The sequence below is a fragment of the Primulina tabacum genome, unplaced genomic scaffold (assembly GCF_025594145.1).
Source record: "Primulina tabacum isolate GXHZ01 unplaced genomic scaffold, ASM2559414v2 Contig584, whole genome shotgun sequence".
Lineage (NCBI taxonomy): Eukaryota > Viridiplantae > Streptophyta > Magnoliopsida > Lamiales > Gesneriaceae > Primulina > Primulina tabacum.
The window spans coordinates 45,377-64,802 of record NW_027459793.1 but is presented as its reverse complement, the minus strand read 5'-3'; the positions used below and the strand labels follow the sequence as shown (position 1 = coordinate 64,802).

The 19,426-nt window shown below is 34.2% G+C and overlaps 1 protein-coding gene and 2 pseudogenes across 1 annotated transcript; 1 reads left to right on the top strand and 2 right to left on the bottom strand.

The window, feature by feature from the left end:
• Positions 1-247: 247 nt before the first annotated feature.
• LOC142534539 (uncharacterized) lies at positions 248-4,155 on the top strand (annotated as a pseudogene).
• Positions 4,123-10,338, bottom strand: LOC142534538 (pyridoxine/pyridoxamine 5'-phosphate oxidase 1, chloroplastic-like; annotated as a pseudogene).
• Positions 10,339-11,588: 1,250 nt separating this feature from the next.
• On the bottom strand, positions 11,589-17,346 carry LOC142534541 (aminoaldehyde dehydrogenase 2, peroxisomal-like). Its single transcript, XM_075641402.1, has 15 exons — positions 17,167-17,346; positions 16,750-16,892; positions 15,863-15,943; positions 15,633-15,781; positions 15,319-15,411; positions 15,106-15,229; positions 14,950-15,015; positions 14,785-14,851; positions 14,485-14,561; positions 12,933-13,046; positions 12,541-12,618; positions 12,305-12,456; positions 12,163-12,223; positions 11,863-11,969; positions 11,589-11,784 (listed from the first exon to the last, which is right to left on the bottom strand). The coding sequence occupies exons 1-15, from the start codon at positions 17,273-17,275 to the stop codon at positions 11,694-11,696; spliced, it is 1,512 nt and encodes a 503-aa protein (XP_075497517.1). The 5' UTR covers positions 17,276-17,346; the 3' UTR covers positions 11,589-11,693.
• Positions 17,347-19,426: the final 2,080 nt, after the last annotated feature.

Below are 19,426 nucleotides of genomic sequence, written 5' to 3'. Positions count from 1 at the left end.
AAAGAAATGGTTAATTGAGATTTAATTATTGAGTGGTTAAAAGAAATTTTCGAAATCATGAAAAAACTTCAGCAACACGGCAAAAGTTGATTTATGAAAAATGTTTTTTTTAAAAAATTTAATTATTTAGAAAAAAGAGTTATTTTTAATTTATAAAAAGTATTAAATTTTTTATTTTGATAATATAGTATGAATTTTATAAATTAAATAATAACTAAATGAAAATTTTTGTTTAATTAATTTATTATTACCAGTGCCTTAATACACGACTACGCCTTCCAATTCAGCATTTGTTTCCTTTCGATCGACAATTTTTGGAGATGGAGGACGAGAAATTAGCGGCATACTACGATGAACTGACTCGTAAAGGAGGCGGCGCCGCCCGATTCAAGCAAGGACTCGGCTTTACCTCTTCCGCAAACGACGGCGTTCCGTCCAGGGGCTCCGCGCTACCTACTAGCGCCTCATCCTTTCTCAGTGGCTTCGTCAAAGCTTCGAGCCCTTCTAAATCATCTGAACTCGAAAAACAAGCTCAGATTCAATCCATCCAGAACAAGCTCAGCATAAAGCCTACAGAAAAAATCCAAAACCGAGAATTAAGCCGCCGGAGCCCTGTTCGAGACAGAAGTAGAGATAGGCATTCACGACGGCGAAGTAAGAGCCGCAGCGGTAGCAGGGATAGACATCCAAGGCACCGAAGTAATAGCCGTAGCCCAAGCCGGGACAAACACTCAAGGCGCCGAAGTAGGAGTCGGAGTCGAAGCCGGGATAAGCACTCGAGGCGCAGAAGTAAGAGTCGCAGCCGAGATAGCTATTCAAGGCGTAGGAGCACGAGCCGTGGTAGGGTGTCGAGACAAAGGAGTGGAGAAAGGAGCAAGAGGAGTGGATCACATGAAAAGGGTAAAAAGCAGATAGAGGTGCGGAATGGTGGCAGAAAAGAAGGTGGAATTGATTTTGCTAGATTGATTGAAGGTTACGATCGCATGGTGAGTATTGCTGCAGAGAATTTATTGCCATGTTGGTTTCATTTTCATCACATATGTTTTCTGCAAGTATTTTTTTTAGGTTGTGTTTCATGTGACGTGATGTATGTGTACTTTTATTTTATATAAAGGGAATTCTGTCTGTGGATTGTGTGTCATACAACTATACAAGAATGTGATAAGTGTTATATTCTACACCAGTTACTAGATAAAGAAACATGCATCAGATGTTGATGAAGTTGAAGCGATCTAGGTAAGTAGCTGTAGATGGTTGCTTTTAAAGGTATAAATCACTTGGACTCTCAAAAGCAAATTGTGGTGATCACTAATGTATTAAACTAACATTTAAGTTTTGATTTCTGATACATCAAAGTCTAATTATGCTTCGTGTAATGAAGAATGGTTGAGGCTGTGAACTAGATCTTTTGTTACCTGTAGTGAAGAAAGTTCACATTAAGGTTTCCTTTGTAGATAGGATGCCTCATACTAATGTGGGAATAGTTGTTCAGTTTCAGTCTTTCGTTTGATACCACTTTCTGGTGACTGGATGGATGGATGGATGAATGAGATTCTTAGGACCCTGATCAAGGTGCATGTCACTTTTGATTGCAGGTTTGCTCGAGTGTGAATTATGCTCTATACTTTGCTGAATTCCAAGATCCAGGATATTTGACTAGATGCAGTTGAAACTTCATTTAAGTGTGGACAGTGCCCTCAAAGAAGCTGCATCTAGTCGTCGTTATTCGGTTTATTGGTTGTGTACAGAATTAGGAAAAATAATTTGAACCTGTAGCAGTCGTTAGCATAAGATTAAAACCTTTGTCATTCTTATTTAGACTAGACAAATTTTACATGGTCGATGCATGCAGTGTTGTGACTCTTTTTCTGTCATTTTTTCCTTAAGTCAATGTAGATCTCACTAAGCAAAGAAGAAATTTGCAGAATATGTATCACAGACATTTAGATACATTTTCAGAATTTACCTTTGGATGAAAGCACAGCATGTGTTGCAATTAAATTGCTTAAATTTCCTCTATCTTAATTGTCCAGCTATGTTGTAGCCTGGTAACGGTTCTATTTTCTTTTGAATAGACTCCAGCCGAAAGAGTCAAAGCCAAGATGAAACTTCAACTATTAAAAACTGGTAATGATGTCCTCCTTCCTCAACTCAGCGTTTCTGATGTGCAAATCCATGTCCATTTGTTGCATCATTGCTTCAAAAAATTTACTTATGTTGTTAGTGATAGTTGCCTGTCAATTATGCCAGCATTTATCTTTGCTAGATTTTATTTCAACCACTCTAAATTTGGTATGGATTTCTCCATGTTTCTTCTGAAACCACCTTATTAATGTATCTTATTTGGATTTCATGGTGTTTTTTGGGAATATGCCATTTGTTTGGCGATAATGCTCCGTAGAGGTGAAATGATTGAAGAATCTGATGTTAAAGACATTGATGCAATAAAATCAATATAACCCCCTGATAAATCTACAGGCTTTCCTGAAGTTGTGATTTGTGCAATTTTCCTACATAGAGGAAAAAAAGTTCAACTTTTGCCTTTGTGTGCTTTTAAATTACTGTTCTATCCATTGGGGATGACTGCAGACAACTGTCCAATCTCATACATATCATGTTTTGAGTCAACTTAACAAATGTTCAATTGATTTTAACTTCCATAAACTTCTCAGCTTTGGACACTGATTCATAGATTTCCACGCTGTGGTTTATTAGGCACATTTTGCTTTTGGTTGCGCCACAGTCAATATTGGTTTGACTTTATTTTCTTGGAACTACTCTCTCTGTGTTGATTAATTTTGTGAAATTGTGGAGTTCTGAATAATAGTGAATATGCGATATTGGTTTTATGTTTTATTTCGTTATCTGGTTTCTGATAATAAGATAGTACTGCTTGTAGCTGAAAATGATGAAACAGTGGGAAAGGGATCAGGATGGGAACGATTTGACTTCAATATGGATGCCCCTCTAGATGACGAGGAAGTTGAAGGTTAAGACTTAGTGACTTACTTTTATTTGATTTTCAGTGGTTTTCTCCACTGGAGAGCCATGTCTCTGTTTTTTATTATTAATTTTGAAATAGTTTTTTTAACGAGTACATCATTCTTACACAAAGGTTAATACCGTCTTCAGATTTATTTCATCACTACTGTATTGTTCCTTATGTGCGAACTGTGAACATATTTTAAATTTTCAGAATAGCTCACTTGCTATTTAAAAAGAAAATATTAAACCAAGCACAATCTTAATGAACAACATATTACATCAACTGAAGAAATAATTTATTACCGAACACAATTTTCCAACTGTTGAGTCGAAATTAACTGAAGCCAGCAAACCACACCTTCACTCTTTATGGGATGATCTTTTTCTGTACTTGTAAATTGGATTTGATTAAATTTAGTTTAGATATTTCTCGTGTTATGTTGCAATGATTATGCTTTGTAATAGTTGATATCAGTAATCTTCCGGGAACAACTTTTCGTTCAACTCAACCATTTTCTCTGTTGTGCCACCTATTTGCAGCTGGAGAGGATGACGCTGTGTTAGTCAAGCACATAGGACAGAGCTTTCGTTTTTTCCGCTGTTGAGGTAAACCACAACCTTGTTTATGCTTATTTGTGTATCTACATATTTTTCTTAAGAAAAAATCTCGCTGATTTGTTTTGTTTCATTAGAGGCGCAAAGAGGAAGAAATCAAGGCTGCTCATGATGAAGCTATGTTTGGGGCCTCTTCATTTTCACTACCAGCAGAATCGAACGAAGAAAGTGAAGATCGTCTACAAAAAGAAACTGTTGAAACTAATCCAGTGAGCAACCTTCTCAGTGACCAGGTGCAGGAAATAACACCATTTTGAATGAGATTGTTTTTATTTTGTAGTGCTGCGAGTTTATAAATTTTTGTTGCCGCAGGTTCTTGCTATGCAGCAAGGCTCTTGGCGTGATCGTGTCCGTAAAACATGAAGCGATACCTGGCTGAGAGATCCGTTTATACGAGTAATTTTCTTCTCTTATTTTGTTTTTTGTTTAAATATAAATTTTTACCCTCACAATATGATCTTATCAGCTCTGCCAACTTCTTGGGTCCATCATGATTTGTACTTGTGTAGTGACTTAGGATAATGTAATTAGAACAAATACTAATTTTTCCTCTTATCTAAGACCGGAAGGAAACAAATGCTTTATAAACAAGGATGGATTGGATTGGGGAGTCGAAAGAAAAAAAAATCTACTCTGTTTAATATTTTGGAAATTTTCATTTCGTCACCTCCTTCAGTGCATTTCACTCCCGCTTGACTTAAATATTACGTCCTCTCCTGAGTGTACGTGTGTGTGTATTATTATTATATGTAAACAATACATATGCAAACTCGTTCACGAATGAAGCAAGAAGCCAAACGTGGCAAGAAGCAAGCATAACCCTGTCTGTCAATGAGGATGGATGCAGTGAATGCCGTTCATGGAGCCAATCTCTCTATTTTCCATAATTTCTTTCCATCAATATCCTGTGGAGAGTAGCGCAACCTGTCAATGTTGTAATACAAGATTACATTAGTTGAAAGAGGCAATGAGCCAGCCGAACCATGTTGCTTGAAAATGGCTCACGATTGGTCCAGTCAAAATCTCAGCACGAGATTGAGGAAATTAGCTCAAATGGAAGGCAGACTGCTGAAATATTAAAGGATGAATGGAGCTATAAAATCTCGATGAGCCTGAATTGTTCACCACAAGCGATTTATGTAGCATTAGTATTTGCAATATCTACACACATCATCAACAGTTCGACAATATCTTACCTATCATGCAAGTTCGATGGCTGCCCTTGCCAAAACTCGAAAAGCTCGGTTTGAGTCTGTATCCTCCCCAATATTTGGGTCTTGGAATCAGGTTTCTGGATACCATTTTCAGATGCTGAAGTTAGTTAAGACGTAACTAGTGAAATAAGGATGGTTTGCTTATAGATGATACCAAGTCAAATGTTTCTGTAGTATACAATCTGCTGAAATGGTGCATCTAGGAGTAGATGCATAATTAGCATTTAGCGGTAGAGAAAAAATAACAAACCCGTCAGAGAATTGAGCTTTGAGCTCTTCTTGTTGCTGGTGGAGAATCTCCCGTCCAGAGGTCACAGCGCTCTGAAGAAAAAACGAGAGAGAGAACTTGGTTAAATATTCAGAAAATGGAGAAATTAACAAGATATAAGAGAATAAATTCTGAGATAGAAATTGGAAGAAAGAGAACCTGTTTGCTAACTATTGCTCCGATCTGGCTCCCTCTGGGACGGCTTTGGAAGTATTGCTCAGATTCTTCATCTGCAACTTTTTCCACGGATCCTTCAACTATTATCTAAATCAACAACACAGAATGAATCTTTGGAATCATTTAAAAGAGACCTTATACTATAGAAGCATACATTCTTTATGAAACTATAAATTTTAAGGGAATCCTACTGATTTTGGAAGCACAAGCTAGCTAGTGTTATGGTTCCTCGTGATAGACCGAGTTATGGGTCTGTTGTGGGTAAGGTCGTTTAGATCAGTTGGGATTCCTTTTCCTGCCCTCCCTACCTATTTGTTGTAATATTCTTGAGGCTCGTTCCAAGGGAATCTTATTATCTCAAGAAATATATTCGAGGGAAATTCAAGCTGGTTTTTTTTTTTTTTCATAAAGCTCCCAATTTAAATACAAGAAATGTTCTTATCCCTAGTAAGCAACAAAAATTGAAAAGATTCCTACAATTATCCCGAAGGGGTAATCATTTATTTCTATGACAGAAATGCTGAGAATAAAATCTAAATCTGTTAGAATTATGGTGGCTAGAACCCCTTCTTTTCCTTGAACTTCCAATTGGTAAATCTTTTGTAGACAATCTGCTCCTTTATTGCTGGGCTGATTATGGGTTGGATTACATGTACCCCAAGTGATTGTCAAGCTCTGGTTCCGCCTGCAACTTAGTATTGGAGGTTCAGCATGTAGAAAGGATGTTTTAGGGATGCTGGAGACTATAGGTTAATCATCACTTTATACTAACCTCGAGCTTCATGTTTTACACTTCCATATTTTTAAATTGTGATAGGAAATCCAAGATATTCCCTTGGATAAAGAAAGTTGAGAAAAAGTACTGATGGATTTACTTCAACACCACCTGATATATAATGATAATATATGAGATACCTGACGGAACAAAGCACCCCAATAAAACACGAGTGCTCCACGAGGATTTTCTGATATCTCACGAGCCTTTGGACTTTCATAATTTGTATACCTGATCAGAAGATGAGGGGTAGAGATTTCACAAAAGGTAAGAAAGGCAACAAAGTTTACCAAAGGTATCATAAATGTGATAAAGCTGAACTCACCAGACAAAACCATTTTTGTCGAATCCCTTCAGCAACATCATTCTTACCGAGCTAAGGCAAACCAACAAGATTTATGTGACTGGTTATTGAAAAAGAAAAGTAAAAGCTAACGTGTAAAAGAAATATTTTTGCAAGAACCAAACAAAGTCACCGGACAACAAGATTCCTAGCAATCATCAATTTGTTGGCTAAGGTCAGATCATAATATCAAGTAGAGCACGTGCTAAGATTTGATTTGGCGAGGAGATTGTGGAAACCGACTTTTTCAGCTCCAACGGACTGCAAGATTTAATTTCTACACTTGTATTATTTCCCAGCATACCACTGATTGACAAAAATTTGTGTGAGACGGTCTCACACATCGTATTTTGTGAGACGGATCTCTTACTTGGGTTATCCATGAAAAATTGTTACTTTTTATACTAAGAGTATTACTTTTTATTATGAATATTGGTAGGATTGACCCGTCTCACAAATAAAGATTCGTGAGACCATCTCACAAGAGACCTACTCCCAATAATTTGCCCACATGAGTTTGCAGATCTATTATGAAAAAACACAATAATCACCTCCTCCATCATCTTCACCTTAGTCTCAAAACTATTTGAAACTGCTGCATGGATCTTGGTCTCCTTCAAATTACAGCCTCAAATATTATCTTCAAATGATCTAAATATAACTTATTCTGCCCAGTTATTGTTTACTATCTTCTCCTTTTCTACAAGTCTACTTAATATTCAATTGTTGCCATCCAAAAATTTTCTGTAATACACTTATTTTTAATTCGATCCATTCTCGTGAAATCATTTATCCACCTAAACACTTGGATTCTTGGCTACATTTCCTAGCAAAAGTTCAAAACATTTGCACTGTAAGCCAATACTGAACCACGGAACTACATTTCATTTCAACTCAATAATGAATAAAAATCTTCAATAATCCAGAGGCTAAAAAAAAGAAGAAGAAAAAAACAACAACAAAAAACAAGAAACACAAAAATGTAAAACTATAGAAACCGAAGTACATTTCTATCCAAATATTCCTACAAATTCATAGAAAATATTCATGTGTTTAGTTAGCAAGCATATCACTCGCGATCGATAGAATAAGCACCGCAAAAAACTTACGGTTTCCCTTCTTTTCCAGCAGTGGACAGTGCCATAGCATTTGGTTCCTTCATACCTGATGCAATCGCATCATCCAACCATTTTTGGAACTAGAGAAATAGAAAATGCTTCAGCTGATAAAGCAGAAAATTTTGCATACTACAGTAGTAAGTCATCATCTCAAACTACAGGCAATTTAGCCGAGTCAACTCAGGTTGACATGAAGTAATACCTGAGTGAAGGGATCAACCTCAGCTCGGTCCTCAGAAAACTCTGGAGCGATATAATTCTCTCTAAGAGCTGATATGTCGACCTGTGGAGGCTTTCCAATTCGGATACACATAGAAGTCCCAGGATATGTTGGCAGTTGAAGCTTGAAATTTTCTGCAACGGATGGAGGAACAAATCTGCCACCTAGAAAGTGGTGTCGACCAGAAAATTTTTTGGCACACATCTTAGGAGCAGTCAGTGAAACCTGTACACAGTGGTAGCAGCATTTTCATGTACTCATCAATATCAATATGAAAAGTAAAGGGTGAGGTGAACACTAATTTTTTAACAGTAGATATATACCAGCATGTCTGGTTCGATGCCTTCGCCACTAAGATCACCTTCTTCAACATGCCATCCAGATGGAATATCCACAGATACTATGGCAGGTAATTTCTCTTTCTGATTGAGATTTCTTAATGCCACCAACCTTTGTATCAGATTATTAAAAGGAGGCCTTGGGCTACCTGGATGAATTGACTAATATTGTAGACATAAAATTGGATAAAACTAATGCTACTACAAAATAGCAGATGACAGAAATCAGATGAAAGCTGCTCGTATCTTGAACTCAATGGCATTAATGGAACTTGAAGTGTACACGAATAAAATAACATTTTTAAAGTATAGCAACAAATATATGAATCTGCAGCTCTTTTGATTTGATAATTTGATATAAACTAGAATCAGATTTCAAGGCAAACACCAATTCTGATGAAGTATATTTATGGATACGAACAAAAAGCAACCTAACAAATGCGTACACATTTTCTAGAAGAGTTAAAGCAGGTCTTTGACATAATTCTCAGAGGTAGCCAGCCACTATGATGTTTATGCTTAATCTTATAAATGTCACTATCGCCATCTGTAATGCAATAATAACTTGGCAGTGTTGGTAAACCATTTTTCTTATGCATAACAAATGTTTTCTCCTTTATGATAGAATTTTCCTGCAACTAATGCAATCGATTATGTTGCCTGACAGAAGCTTTATACTATGTCAGCCTAGAGTTTTGGTCTAAATTCACAACCACCGAATTAGATGATTGAGTGTTATTCCCACCAAATGGGAGGCAAATAAGGAACTTTCAAAGTACACATGTATTGGCTAGTGAAACCTTGCTTTCTTTTTTCATTTATCCAAGTAATTGATCCAGACCAAAAATACCAACCAAATAAAGGTATTAAAGAACTAAATCATACTCTTCCTTTCTTATAACACACATCGCTCCAACTTCCAAGCAAAATTGCTTAAACAAGACATAAAATGTAAGAAAAGCAGAGTGGCTAAGGATTTGGCTAAAAACATGTCACAGGAATGATCTGCTAAAGAACGCACACAAGTGTTTCCATGCATAAGTTTACAGAAATATTAAATCTAAAGAAAGTACAAGTACCATGAAATGAGGATCCAAATATTGCATCCACTACAATCTCATAGCTTTCCGACAAATCCAACGGCAGATCTTCCACTGACAGGAACGGAATGGATAATGACTCTAACTACAAAAACTCATGCATGTGAGTGAAGCTTATAATTCAAATATGAATCCTAGTAAACTCGATATATATCTATTACCTGTGTTACCAGTCCATTATAAAGAGCCTTAGCGGTACGTATTGGATAACAGACTACTGGTTTGTATCCAAAATGAAGCATATGACGAGCTGCGATAAGACCCTCACCTCCGTTATTCCCCGGGCCACATATAGCAAGAACACGCTTAAATTCAGATGGTTTATAGACCTACAGAACAGTGACATTCTTTAAATCTCGATGTTCTAGGAAACTCAAAATTTGAGATAATTTCATGCAGAAACAGATAAGAATCTCTGACACGGTAAAATATATGTGTAAAAGTCTACAAGATATCAACTTCGCAAACGGATTTTAGCTCATTTGACTCTTCAATTGCTTTTTAAGCCTATACCGTCACAAAAAAACTAATTATAAACAAAATACAGCCAAAAAATTTACCTCAGCAATTGAAGTAGCCACACTCAGACCAGCCAATTCCTACATTCAAAACATTCCAAAATTCAGCCCAACACCCAACAACAATACACACAAAACCACAGCTTATAACTTAAACTTAACAAAAAGAAAAATGACCATTAACTGATCAACTCTGAACCCAAATGGACCCATGAGAAGTTCATCGATTTCCATAGCTTCCCGCTGGCTTGCATACGATGGGTCCCGCACAACTTCGGCCGACGACATTGCTCTCACTCCAGTTATAACAAAACCAGAACAGGATTCACGGGAACCACTCCTCGAGCATGAACCCACTAATCCTTTAATCTACAATCACCAGACAAGATTGAAATCAGTGTAAATAGTCTAACTTGAAGAGTAAAACTCATCAAGCGCAGGTTGGTCTATTACATGGGAAAGAGGAGGCCCGAGGATTTGATCATTGCTACGAGCAGAAACATGAAGATTCAGTGCAGCAATAGGCATCGGAAGAGGAGAAAATTTGGTGAGAAGACATTGCATGGACTTGCCGTTTACTTTACGCAGCAACATTTTTTTTCTCTTGGAGAGGAACAAGGTGTGGACAGTGGAATGGATATTCATATATGTTGGCCATTCATTAGCAATCGCACGTACAACTTTTTTTTCTTTATTAAAATTTGACCATGGAAAAATAAAAGAAACTTGAGTTTGTGTTCAATCTTCTGTTAGAGAAAAAAAAAATGTTTTTGTGATCCACACAAAAAAATTTCTCACTTAATGCGCTTACGTTTCTTTTTAAAAATTATTACAAAATATTGAAAATATGTTATTAATATATGATATTTGAGTACCAACTGTTTTAGATGTGATACAAAAAATAAAATTTTTAGTATAAAATTAGAACAACTATATTAATATCAACAATTGCTACACTTGTTTTAGATCTGCTATAAAGATAAAATTTTGAGTATTGGAACAATTATATTAATATCAACAATTGATATACTTTTATTATTACTCAAATATCATATACTAATATAGATATGAAAGAGTTAATATTCAAATATAATATATTAGTACCATATTTTCAATGTTTTGTATCAATTTTCATTCGAGAAAAGACATGTGTCAATAATATCAATATTTTTTATATATGTTTAGGTACTCAAAAATCATATGTTAGTATCAGCTCTGAAAAATATTTGGTAATAAAATATCATATATTATTATTATTATTATTTTTTCAATATTTTGTATCAATTATCCCCAAAAAAAGATATTTGGCAGCCTAGAGAATACATAAACATTATTTACTGGATCAAAGATTGCAAACACGATTTTTTGGGATGGAGATTGATTTTAAAGCCAATTTCCTATTCTCTTGAAATTATTGACAATCATTCAAACGAGTGCTCTGAGCACTCATTGCCCGCTTTTGTAATCGTAGTTTTGTTTGTTTTTTTTGTTTTTTTGTTTTCCTTTTTTTTTCATTGCTTGTAATTAAGTTGCAATGATAATTTGTAAGTTAAATAAAATAGATGTATTATGGTAATTATAGAAACTGACAAGGAAAATAAAAAATAATAATAATAATAATAATACCGCAAACCAACGTTGTCAAATTTCTTTGACGTAATTTTTTTTCCTACGCTGTTCATAAATTTTATTTTTTATTATACGAACTAATTGCTTTCATTTAATTATATTTTACTTATTTTTTGTTCAACATTTGCCATTCATTATAAATTTAAATATTCTGAATGTTTTTATTAACTTAGATTTAGAAAAGAGGATGAATAAAGACAAAGGTTTCCTTGCTAATACTCCAGGAATCTGTTGCTGAATCATCTAAAAAGTTTTTTGAGAAAAGAGACTTTCACAAAAAGAGAGCAATTAACCAAACAAAAATAAGAAGCGATTTTATTCAGAATGTTCCGCACGAGTTTTTTTTTTTTTATATAATTAAAGTCCAGAACAGTAATACAAATCAGTGAATTCTCATAGCTTAGAAGGAGATTGATACCAACCCCAAGCATCACTAGAAACATACTGTGTCACCTGCTTGATATTCAAGTAGATTTCCAGTCCCCTGCGAAAACAATAAACTAAAGTTAATGATACACACACACAAAAAAGAGGTAGCACACATAAAAAGGCTTAGAATCACCATTCCCCGAGTTCACGCCCAAAACCACTACGCTTTCTGCCTCCCCATGGAGCTTGAGCAAAGCATGGCTGTGAGCAGTTGACCCAGACAATTCCAGCTTGAAACGCCTTCAAGAAAATAAAGATATTATTGCATCTCCATTTCGTATACGGATCAAACTTGTTTAGTTGAAACTTTGCAGAATAGTTTATGTCGCATCAAGAGAAAATGTTTTGATACATAAAGTTTTTAAGTGTGGATGCTACACATAGATCGTTTTTTCTTTTGTGTAGCTAAATATTAAATGCAAAAGATTATTACCTCGGTCAACCGCTCGCACCTTTCAGAATCTTGTGATAATACAGCAGAACCCAGACCATATCTGTAAAAGAGTTTAGAAATCGTATCATGACCAAAGGCTACAGGATATATAAGAATCTATTCACAATGGAAGTTAACCCACTTGGTGTCGTTTGCTAGTTCGATGGCCTCCTCTTCAGTTGAGAAAGTTTTAACACAGAGAACTGGTCCAAATACTTCTTCTCTCCAGATTTGCATAGAGGTCTTTACATCAGTAATTATAGTAGGTTCAACAAAGTAGCCCTTCTTGAAATGCTGCAAGTCGATAAAAAAAACTTAGGTAAATATCACCATAAGCAGATTTAGAAGTGGTCACAGGCAGTGATTTTGAGAATTTACCTGAGGTCGTGTGCCACCAGTCAAGATAGTGGCACCTTCCTCTTTAGCCGTTGAGATGAACTTCATCACCTTCTCATACTGCAGCACACAACATAAAATTAATGAATAATACCATCTCTTTATTCTAGACGGAAGTTTCGATTTGTTCAACTATGCATAAGAGGATGAGTAATTGATAAAAAAGCTGTGAGCGTATTCCTGGAACTTTTTCCAGGACACATCAACAAAGAAACTGAATGTTGGTTTCCATTTCTACAGTTCTTACGAACAAAGTTGTTTCAAGCAGAAGGAGCCCAACCACATTTAATAACATATTTTCAAGGAACACCACAAGTGATTCTTGAATTCTTTATTTAGTTTCAACGACACCAAAAGGAAACAATCTTTCTTACCTGTCCACTGCTAACAACGGGGCCAAGCCTGCAACCTTCCTCCAAGGGGTCTGAAATCTTAATGTTTTCACACCATTTTACAAGCTTGTCTAAGAACGGCACTGCAATACTTTCCTGAAAAAACTTATAATGTCATTGGAAAATTTGTGGAACACATCAAGCATTCAAGACCGGATTTTCATCAAGGGCTAGAAGACAAACTTCCAGGTGTGCGTCAGAATAGAAACTGTTCATCAGTTATTATTATTCAGCAAGAGATACTTAAAGGTGCTAAGCTGCCTGTTTGTTATCCATGCATAGTTTCCATTCCAGAAAGTGATTTTCAACTTCTTATATTCGGTCAATTGAAACAAGCAGATGAAGAACAATTTTTTCACCCTAAAACAGACTGAGTGAACATATAATCCTACTTTTTACACGTCCTTTTGATCAAATTCATTTGTTCAAGGCTAGGTGGAGAAGAGTTGATCATTTGGTTAGCTCGTCATCTTTGATCAGCCTTGTTTCCACAACTTGTATCTTATACATGTCCATTAAGTGTTTCATCGCAGTAAACTCATTCCATGTTGTTATGCTGGTTCAAAGAAGTGTAAATTGTGACAGAAAAGTGCCTTGATGATGACGATCAAGTGAAAGAACGTAATATAATGTGTGTATAACGGTAGAAAGCAAATAATCCCCAGAGAGAATCTCTGTAATTTTCCCTGGCAACAGCCAGTGTGCAACAGTAAAAAAATATGCTGAATGAATTAAGTCTCTTCTCCCCCACTCCATTTTATTCCCTGTGCCCAACGTGTTTTCCTAATTGGGCCCTAGGCCTCCTAGTGCATACAGATCTGATTTTGGGATTTGATTTATCATCTAGGCCCGTAACACATGTGCATAAAATTGTTCACATGGCATTGCAAATTAAGAAACTGTTGACCGTTAAAGGGGAGAGATTGTGAAGATTACTTTTGTGCTCTCTTCAGATTCTATAATAAATATTTAAAGAGAATTTCATCTCTCTCATGTGATTAACAATGAGCCCTTTTAAATTCTAATCCGAACTTATGTAAATCTTTACCGTAATAAAAGAAGCCTACTTGTTCTTATCTGTGTGACACCAAAATATTGAGTGCCTAAATATCCCACGGGTGCAGTTGGAGAGATGAATTTGAAATTCATGGATTTCGATTATAGTTTTATTATTTACAACGAAACAATAGATCAAATCTTAACTACACACCTTACTTGTTTACACATTAATAATACAAATTAGAATGAGTTTCAAATTATACCATAATTGAGTGAATTTGAAATACATCCAAATTAACATGAAATTTTTTATAAAGATGTAAATGGTGAGTTCAAAGTTTATAGTCTTACTTCTCTAAACAAAAAAAATACATTTGAAATTCATTGATCCAAACGCAACCTAAAAAGTTCACAAAATACAATTCTTTACACTAATATTTTCTATACATGCTGTGTGCACTAGACATTAATAACGAGAGAGGAAGCTCCTCGCACACTCACAGAAGCTTTTTTTCATGCACCATTTTATACTTACATGCACTATGAGTCGAGAAGTAGCACTGCATATCTGGCCATTTGTCCAAAAGCAACCGAAGAGAGTCCACTCAGCAGCTGTTTGAACAGTAAACAGTGTTAGCAGATTTCACACACGAACTCTGAAATCACAAATTCTGCTGGAAAAGTGTCGTTGCAACCCAATCAATCTGGCTTTCATAGGTAAATGAAACCCTTTTTTAACCACAGGCCAATGGAATCAGAATGTAAATACTGGACATTTTCTTCAAAATATGTGAATTGTAGAGAAAACTATCGCTTTAGTTTGAAATTCTCGAACCTTTATCAAGATCAACATCTTCAAACACAACAATTGGACTTTTTCCACCAAGCTCAAGTGTTACTGGCTGGAAGAAGAGACAAAAAAATTCAGACGAAGTTCAGAGTTCAATGATTGCACAGTAAACAAAATAACAAGTAACTACACTGCACTACTAAAACATACTTTTACAAGTTGGGCAGCAGCAGTCATAATTTTGCTCCCTGTAGCACTACTCCCAGTGAATGCAATCTGTTGATCAAATATGAAATCGTTGTTGACACTGTCAAATAACAAATGGACCAAAATAAAAAGCAAGCATAGACTGCCAGACAACATTACCTTATCAACATGCGGATGAGAAGCCAAAGGGGCACCAGCTTCTGGCCCCAGTCCAGTCAAAATGTTGAGGACACCTGGCGGAAGACCCACCTCTCTACACACTTCTCCCAACTCCAAACAAGTACTGCAGTTGAAATAATCGTGGTCAAACTATACACCTATACAAGGCACCAAAATGCAGATTCCAAACAATGAATCTAAATATATACTCACATAGATGCTAATTCAGATGGCTTAAGTATAGCAGTACATCCAGCTGCCAGGGCAGGGGCAACTTTCCATGTTGCCATCAAGAGAGGGTAGTTCCTATGAAATTATAAAGAAATAAATTTACAACAATCAAAACTGCTGAACAAGGTAGTTTAGAAAAAAAACCTGTAAAAATCATCTTCCACGTCAACACGTACTAAGAAGCATAATCAGGAAAAAGATATCTCGGCAATCAATCTTCCAGTGGTGCTAAGAGAGTTATCCTAGCAAACCAGATTCAGAAATAAAATTCAGCCAACCAAAGAGTACACACTCACCATGGTGTAATCAAGCCAACCACACCAATTGGTTCTTTCAAAACATGGCACTTAAATGTTTCCATTGGAACAGAAACATGAGTTTTTTTCTTTGAATCCAATGCTTCAGCAATATCGGCATAGTATTCAAAACATCCAGCAACATCATCCTGGAGAAGAGAGATAATAAAAATGATATAAATCCTTACGCACAGAATCAGATGTTACGTTCAAAGGCATTAAATACATACCATATCCCAGGCGGCTTCATCCAATGGTTTCCCACAATCAACTGCTTCAAGTTTGGCTAGTTCTGACTTCCTTTCTATAATCTATACATGTTACGCGAATGGATAAGAATTTGGAAATCTAAAGCCCGAAAGCTGGATTCAAGACCCCATTATCAATGAATAAGAACATCTCACTAATGATTATCCGTCAGAAACAAATACCAAAGGAAGGCCAAATCTAATACCACGATTAAAAAGCAAGAAAGAAAAAGAAACAGAATTGAAAAACATTTCAAGATATTCTTGCTCCGTTGAGATCAAAACTAAAAACAAGTGAAAATAGCAGAAAGTAAATTTTTTCATGATCTTTAAAATTTAAAATATGAATAATTTTTTTTAAGAATATGAAAATCACAAATGTAGTAAAATGGGAAGATCACAATTCATACGAGTCACCACACACAAATTTTCAGAAAGTAGAATTAGGATGACACATTGTTAAAGTACACTGATCTAACATCACATAAAACAATAGTCACATAAGTCCATGTATTTGATATCATATTGTTGACCAACTTTCCTATGTATTTTCAGCTATTCAAACTATCAAGCTGATTCTTTTTCTTTCAGTTTACTGAAATTTCCTTGTTTTCTACAATATGAAATCTCAGTCTCTTGAATTTGCTAATCCCAAAGGCTAATAGCCACAATTCTAAACTGCTAAGGGCAAAGAAGCAGGTAACATTACAATCATTTAGAAAACTCGGGCTACAATACACTGAAGGCTAAGCAACAAAATGATGCGAATGAAATATCCATTCAATAATATGCACTTGGAATCAGTATATTTTGATCATCTTTCCCTTCAGATTTTAACAGAATCCTAGATCGGGAGACACCCCACATACCTTCGCAGCAATGGCTCGCAAATACTTTGCACGATGGGCCCCAGTTGCTGATGCCCAATCTTTGCCTCCGTTTCGTAAGTATGCTTTGCGAGCAGCCTCCACTGCAATATTTACATCTTCTGCAGTAGCTGCAGGAATAAAGCCTGAAACACATAAAAAATCATGAGCCCCATAAATCTTGCGCCATAATTGTTCATCTAATTTAAATTAAGGACTCGCCACCCAAAAAGAATCTGTTCAGTTTCAAATTTAACTTGCGCAATTCATTTTCACCCGCTTTCGAAATAAAGAAAGTTCACCATTCGCCAATAAACAAACGAAAGTAATATCTGCACACAAACAGCCACAAAATAAAAAAATATAAAAAAAAAAGAAACCACAACACCGCAACCCACGAGAAAAGTTCAAGGGATGCACCGATGGTTTCTTCAGTGGCGGGATTGATGATCGGTAAGCGATTCTTCTTAACGGGCTCCCTCCATTGGCCGTCGATGAAAAGTTGCCGACTGGGTATCGGGATCGCCATTATTGGTGTGGTGTCTGACTGCACTGGACGGGTATCTTCGAAAGTTGATTCAATACAATCATTTTAATACTTTTTATGTTTAATTAAATAAATGCTAGCGGACATTTAATATTAGATTATCTAGTGCTTCTGCTGCTATTATAAATATAAGAGCTTGAATGGTGAGCTTATCTTTTTGTTCTTTTATTTATTTTATATTTTGTCATGTTCATTTGGTTATTTAAATAATTTTTTATGTTATTTTAATATGTTAATTAATAGTATATTTAATTTTTATTTGTGAGTTTTCTTTTTTACCCTTTCATTTGTTTTATATTTTGTCATGTTCATGGGGTTCTTTAAGTCATTTTTCATGTCAGTTTAGTTTAATATGATAATTAATAGTGTACTTAACTCAATCAAATTAATTATTATTTTGATTTTACTTATAAATTAATCATAATATTATATATTTAAAAAATTGCTAATATTACTAACATCTATCTATTTTATTTTATTTTATCTACTACTATTATAAACATGTGACTTTTATTTATAAATTTACTATTTTACCGTTTTGTTTACTGTCATTTTTCATATTAGTTTAATTTGATAATTAATAGTGCACTTAACTCAATCAAATTAATTATTATTTTGATTTTACTTTGTAAACTTACTATTTTACCTTTTTTTGTTTTATAATTTGTATAATGGTTTCTTTAAGTTATTTTCTATCTTAATTTAATAGGATTATTAATAAAGCACTTAACTCAATCAAGCTATTTATTATTTTAATTTTACTTTTATTTTTTTAGCATCATATATCGAAATTGACTAAATACTTAAATATTTGCATTGAAATCACTTACATACAAATATTTTCTATCAATCATGTATCTTTGTTGATACATAAATAGTCTAAAAATATATTCATTTTAAATGAGAAAAAAATGTTTTATATGATCTTAATATTTATTAATAATTTAATTTTATTCAACCTCACTCGTCTCCATTCGTCTTTCCATTATTACCTTAATATTCGGAATATTAACAATTTTTTTTAATTTATAACATTATTATAGTATTTTTCTATGAATTCGATGTCAATGTATAATTAAAGTAATTAAATTTAAATTTAAAAGTAAAATTAATAGAAAATCACTCTCGTAATGTTATACATTAAAAAAATTATTAATATTACGAATAATTAGGAAGACGAATGGAGATGAGTGACATTGAAAAAAATTAAATAATTAAAAATATTAAGGTCATATAAAACATCTTCTTCCCATTTACAATAGAGATATTTTAAGACTATTTATGTATCAACAAATATATGTGATTGAGAGAAAATATTTGTATGTAGGTGATTTCAATATAAACATTTAAGCTATTTAATTAATTTTCGATATATGATGTTAAATAAATATTATCTATTAAATATATGATTTTCATTTGTAACCTTACCATTTTACCATTTTTTTTTACAATTTGTCATGTTCATGATGTTATTTAAGTCATTTTTTATGTTAGTTTTATAAGATCATTAATAGTGTACTTAACTCAATCAAACTAATTATTAGTTTTAATTTACTTTTAAATTTAATTTTAATTATTAAATTTATATATTTTGATCAAATTCATGAAAAATATCTACCATATTGTGATAGGTAATAATAGACAGATGAAGGGAGATGAGTCGGATTGAATAAAAATACATTATTAATAAATATGAAGGTTATATAAAACTTCTTTCTCCCATTTAGAATAAAGATATTTTCAAACTCTTTATGTGTCAATAGAGATATATGATTGAGAGAAATGTTTGTATGTAAGTTTTTCCAAACACTGTTTTTAAGCTATTTAGTCAATTTTTTATATATGCTGCTAAATAAATATTACTAAATAATATGCTTCATTTGATCATTTTGTGTTCTTGCAATGAGATGGATTTTTTAACACAGCATTACATGTTTTGGTGTTATATGTCGTTTGTATTGATCATGTTGTGTTTGGATTCCTTATGTGATTTTTTTGTTCACCGAAAGAAAATATAAAACAAAATCATATATCCCACAAAAATGATTATTTTTAATTTTTTTTCTTGAGATTTTTTGTTAATTCTTAAACACATAATGCATGTTTTCAGTTTGCTTAGATTACTTAGTTTGA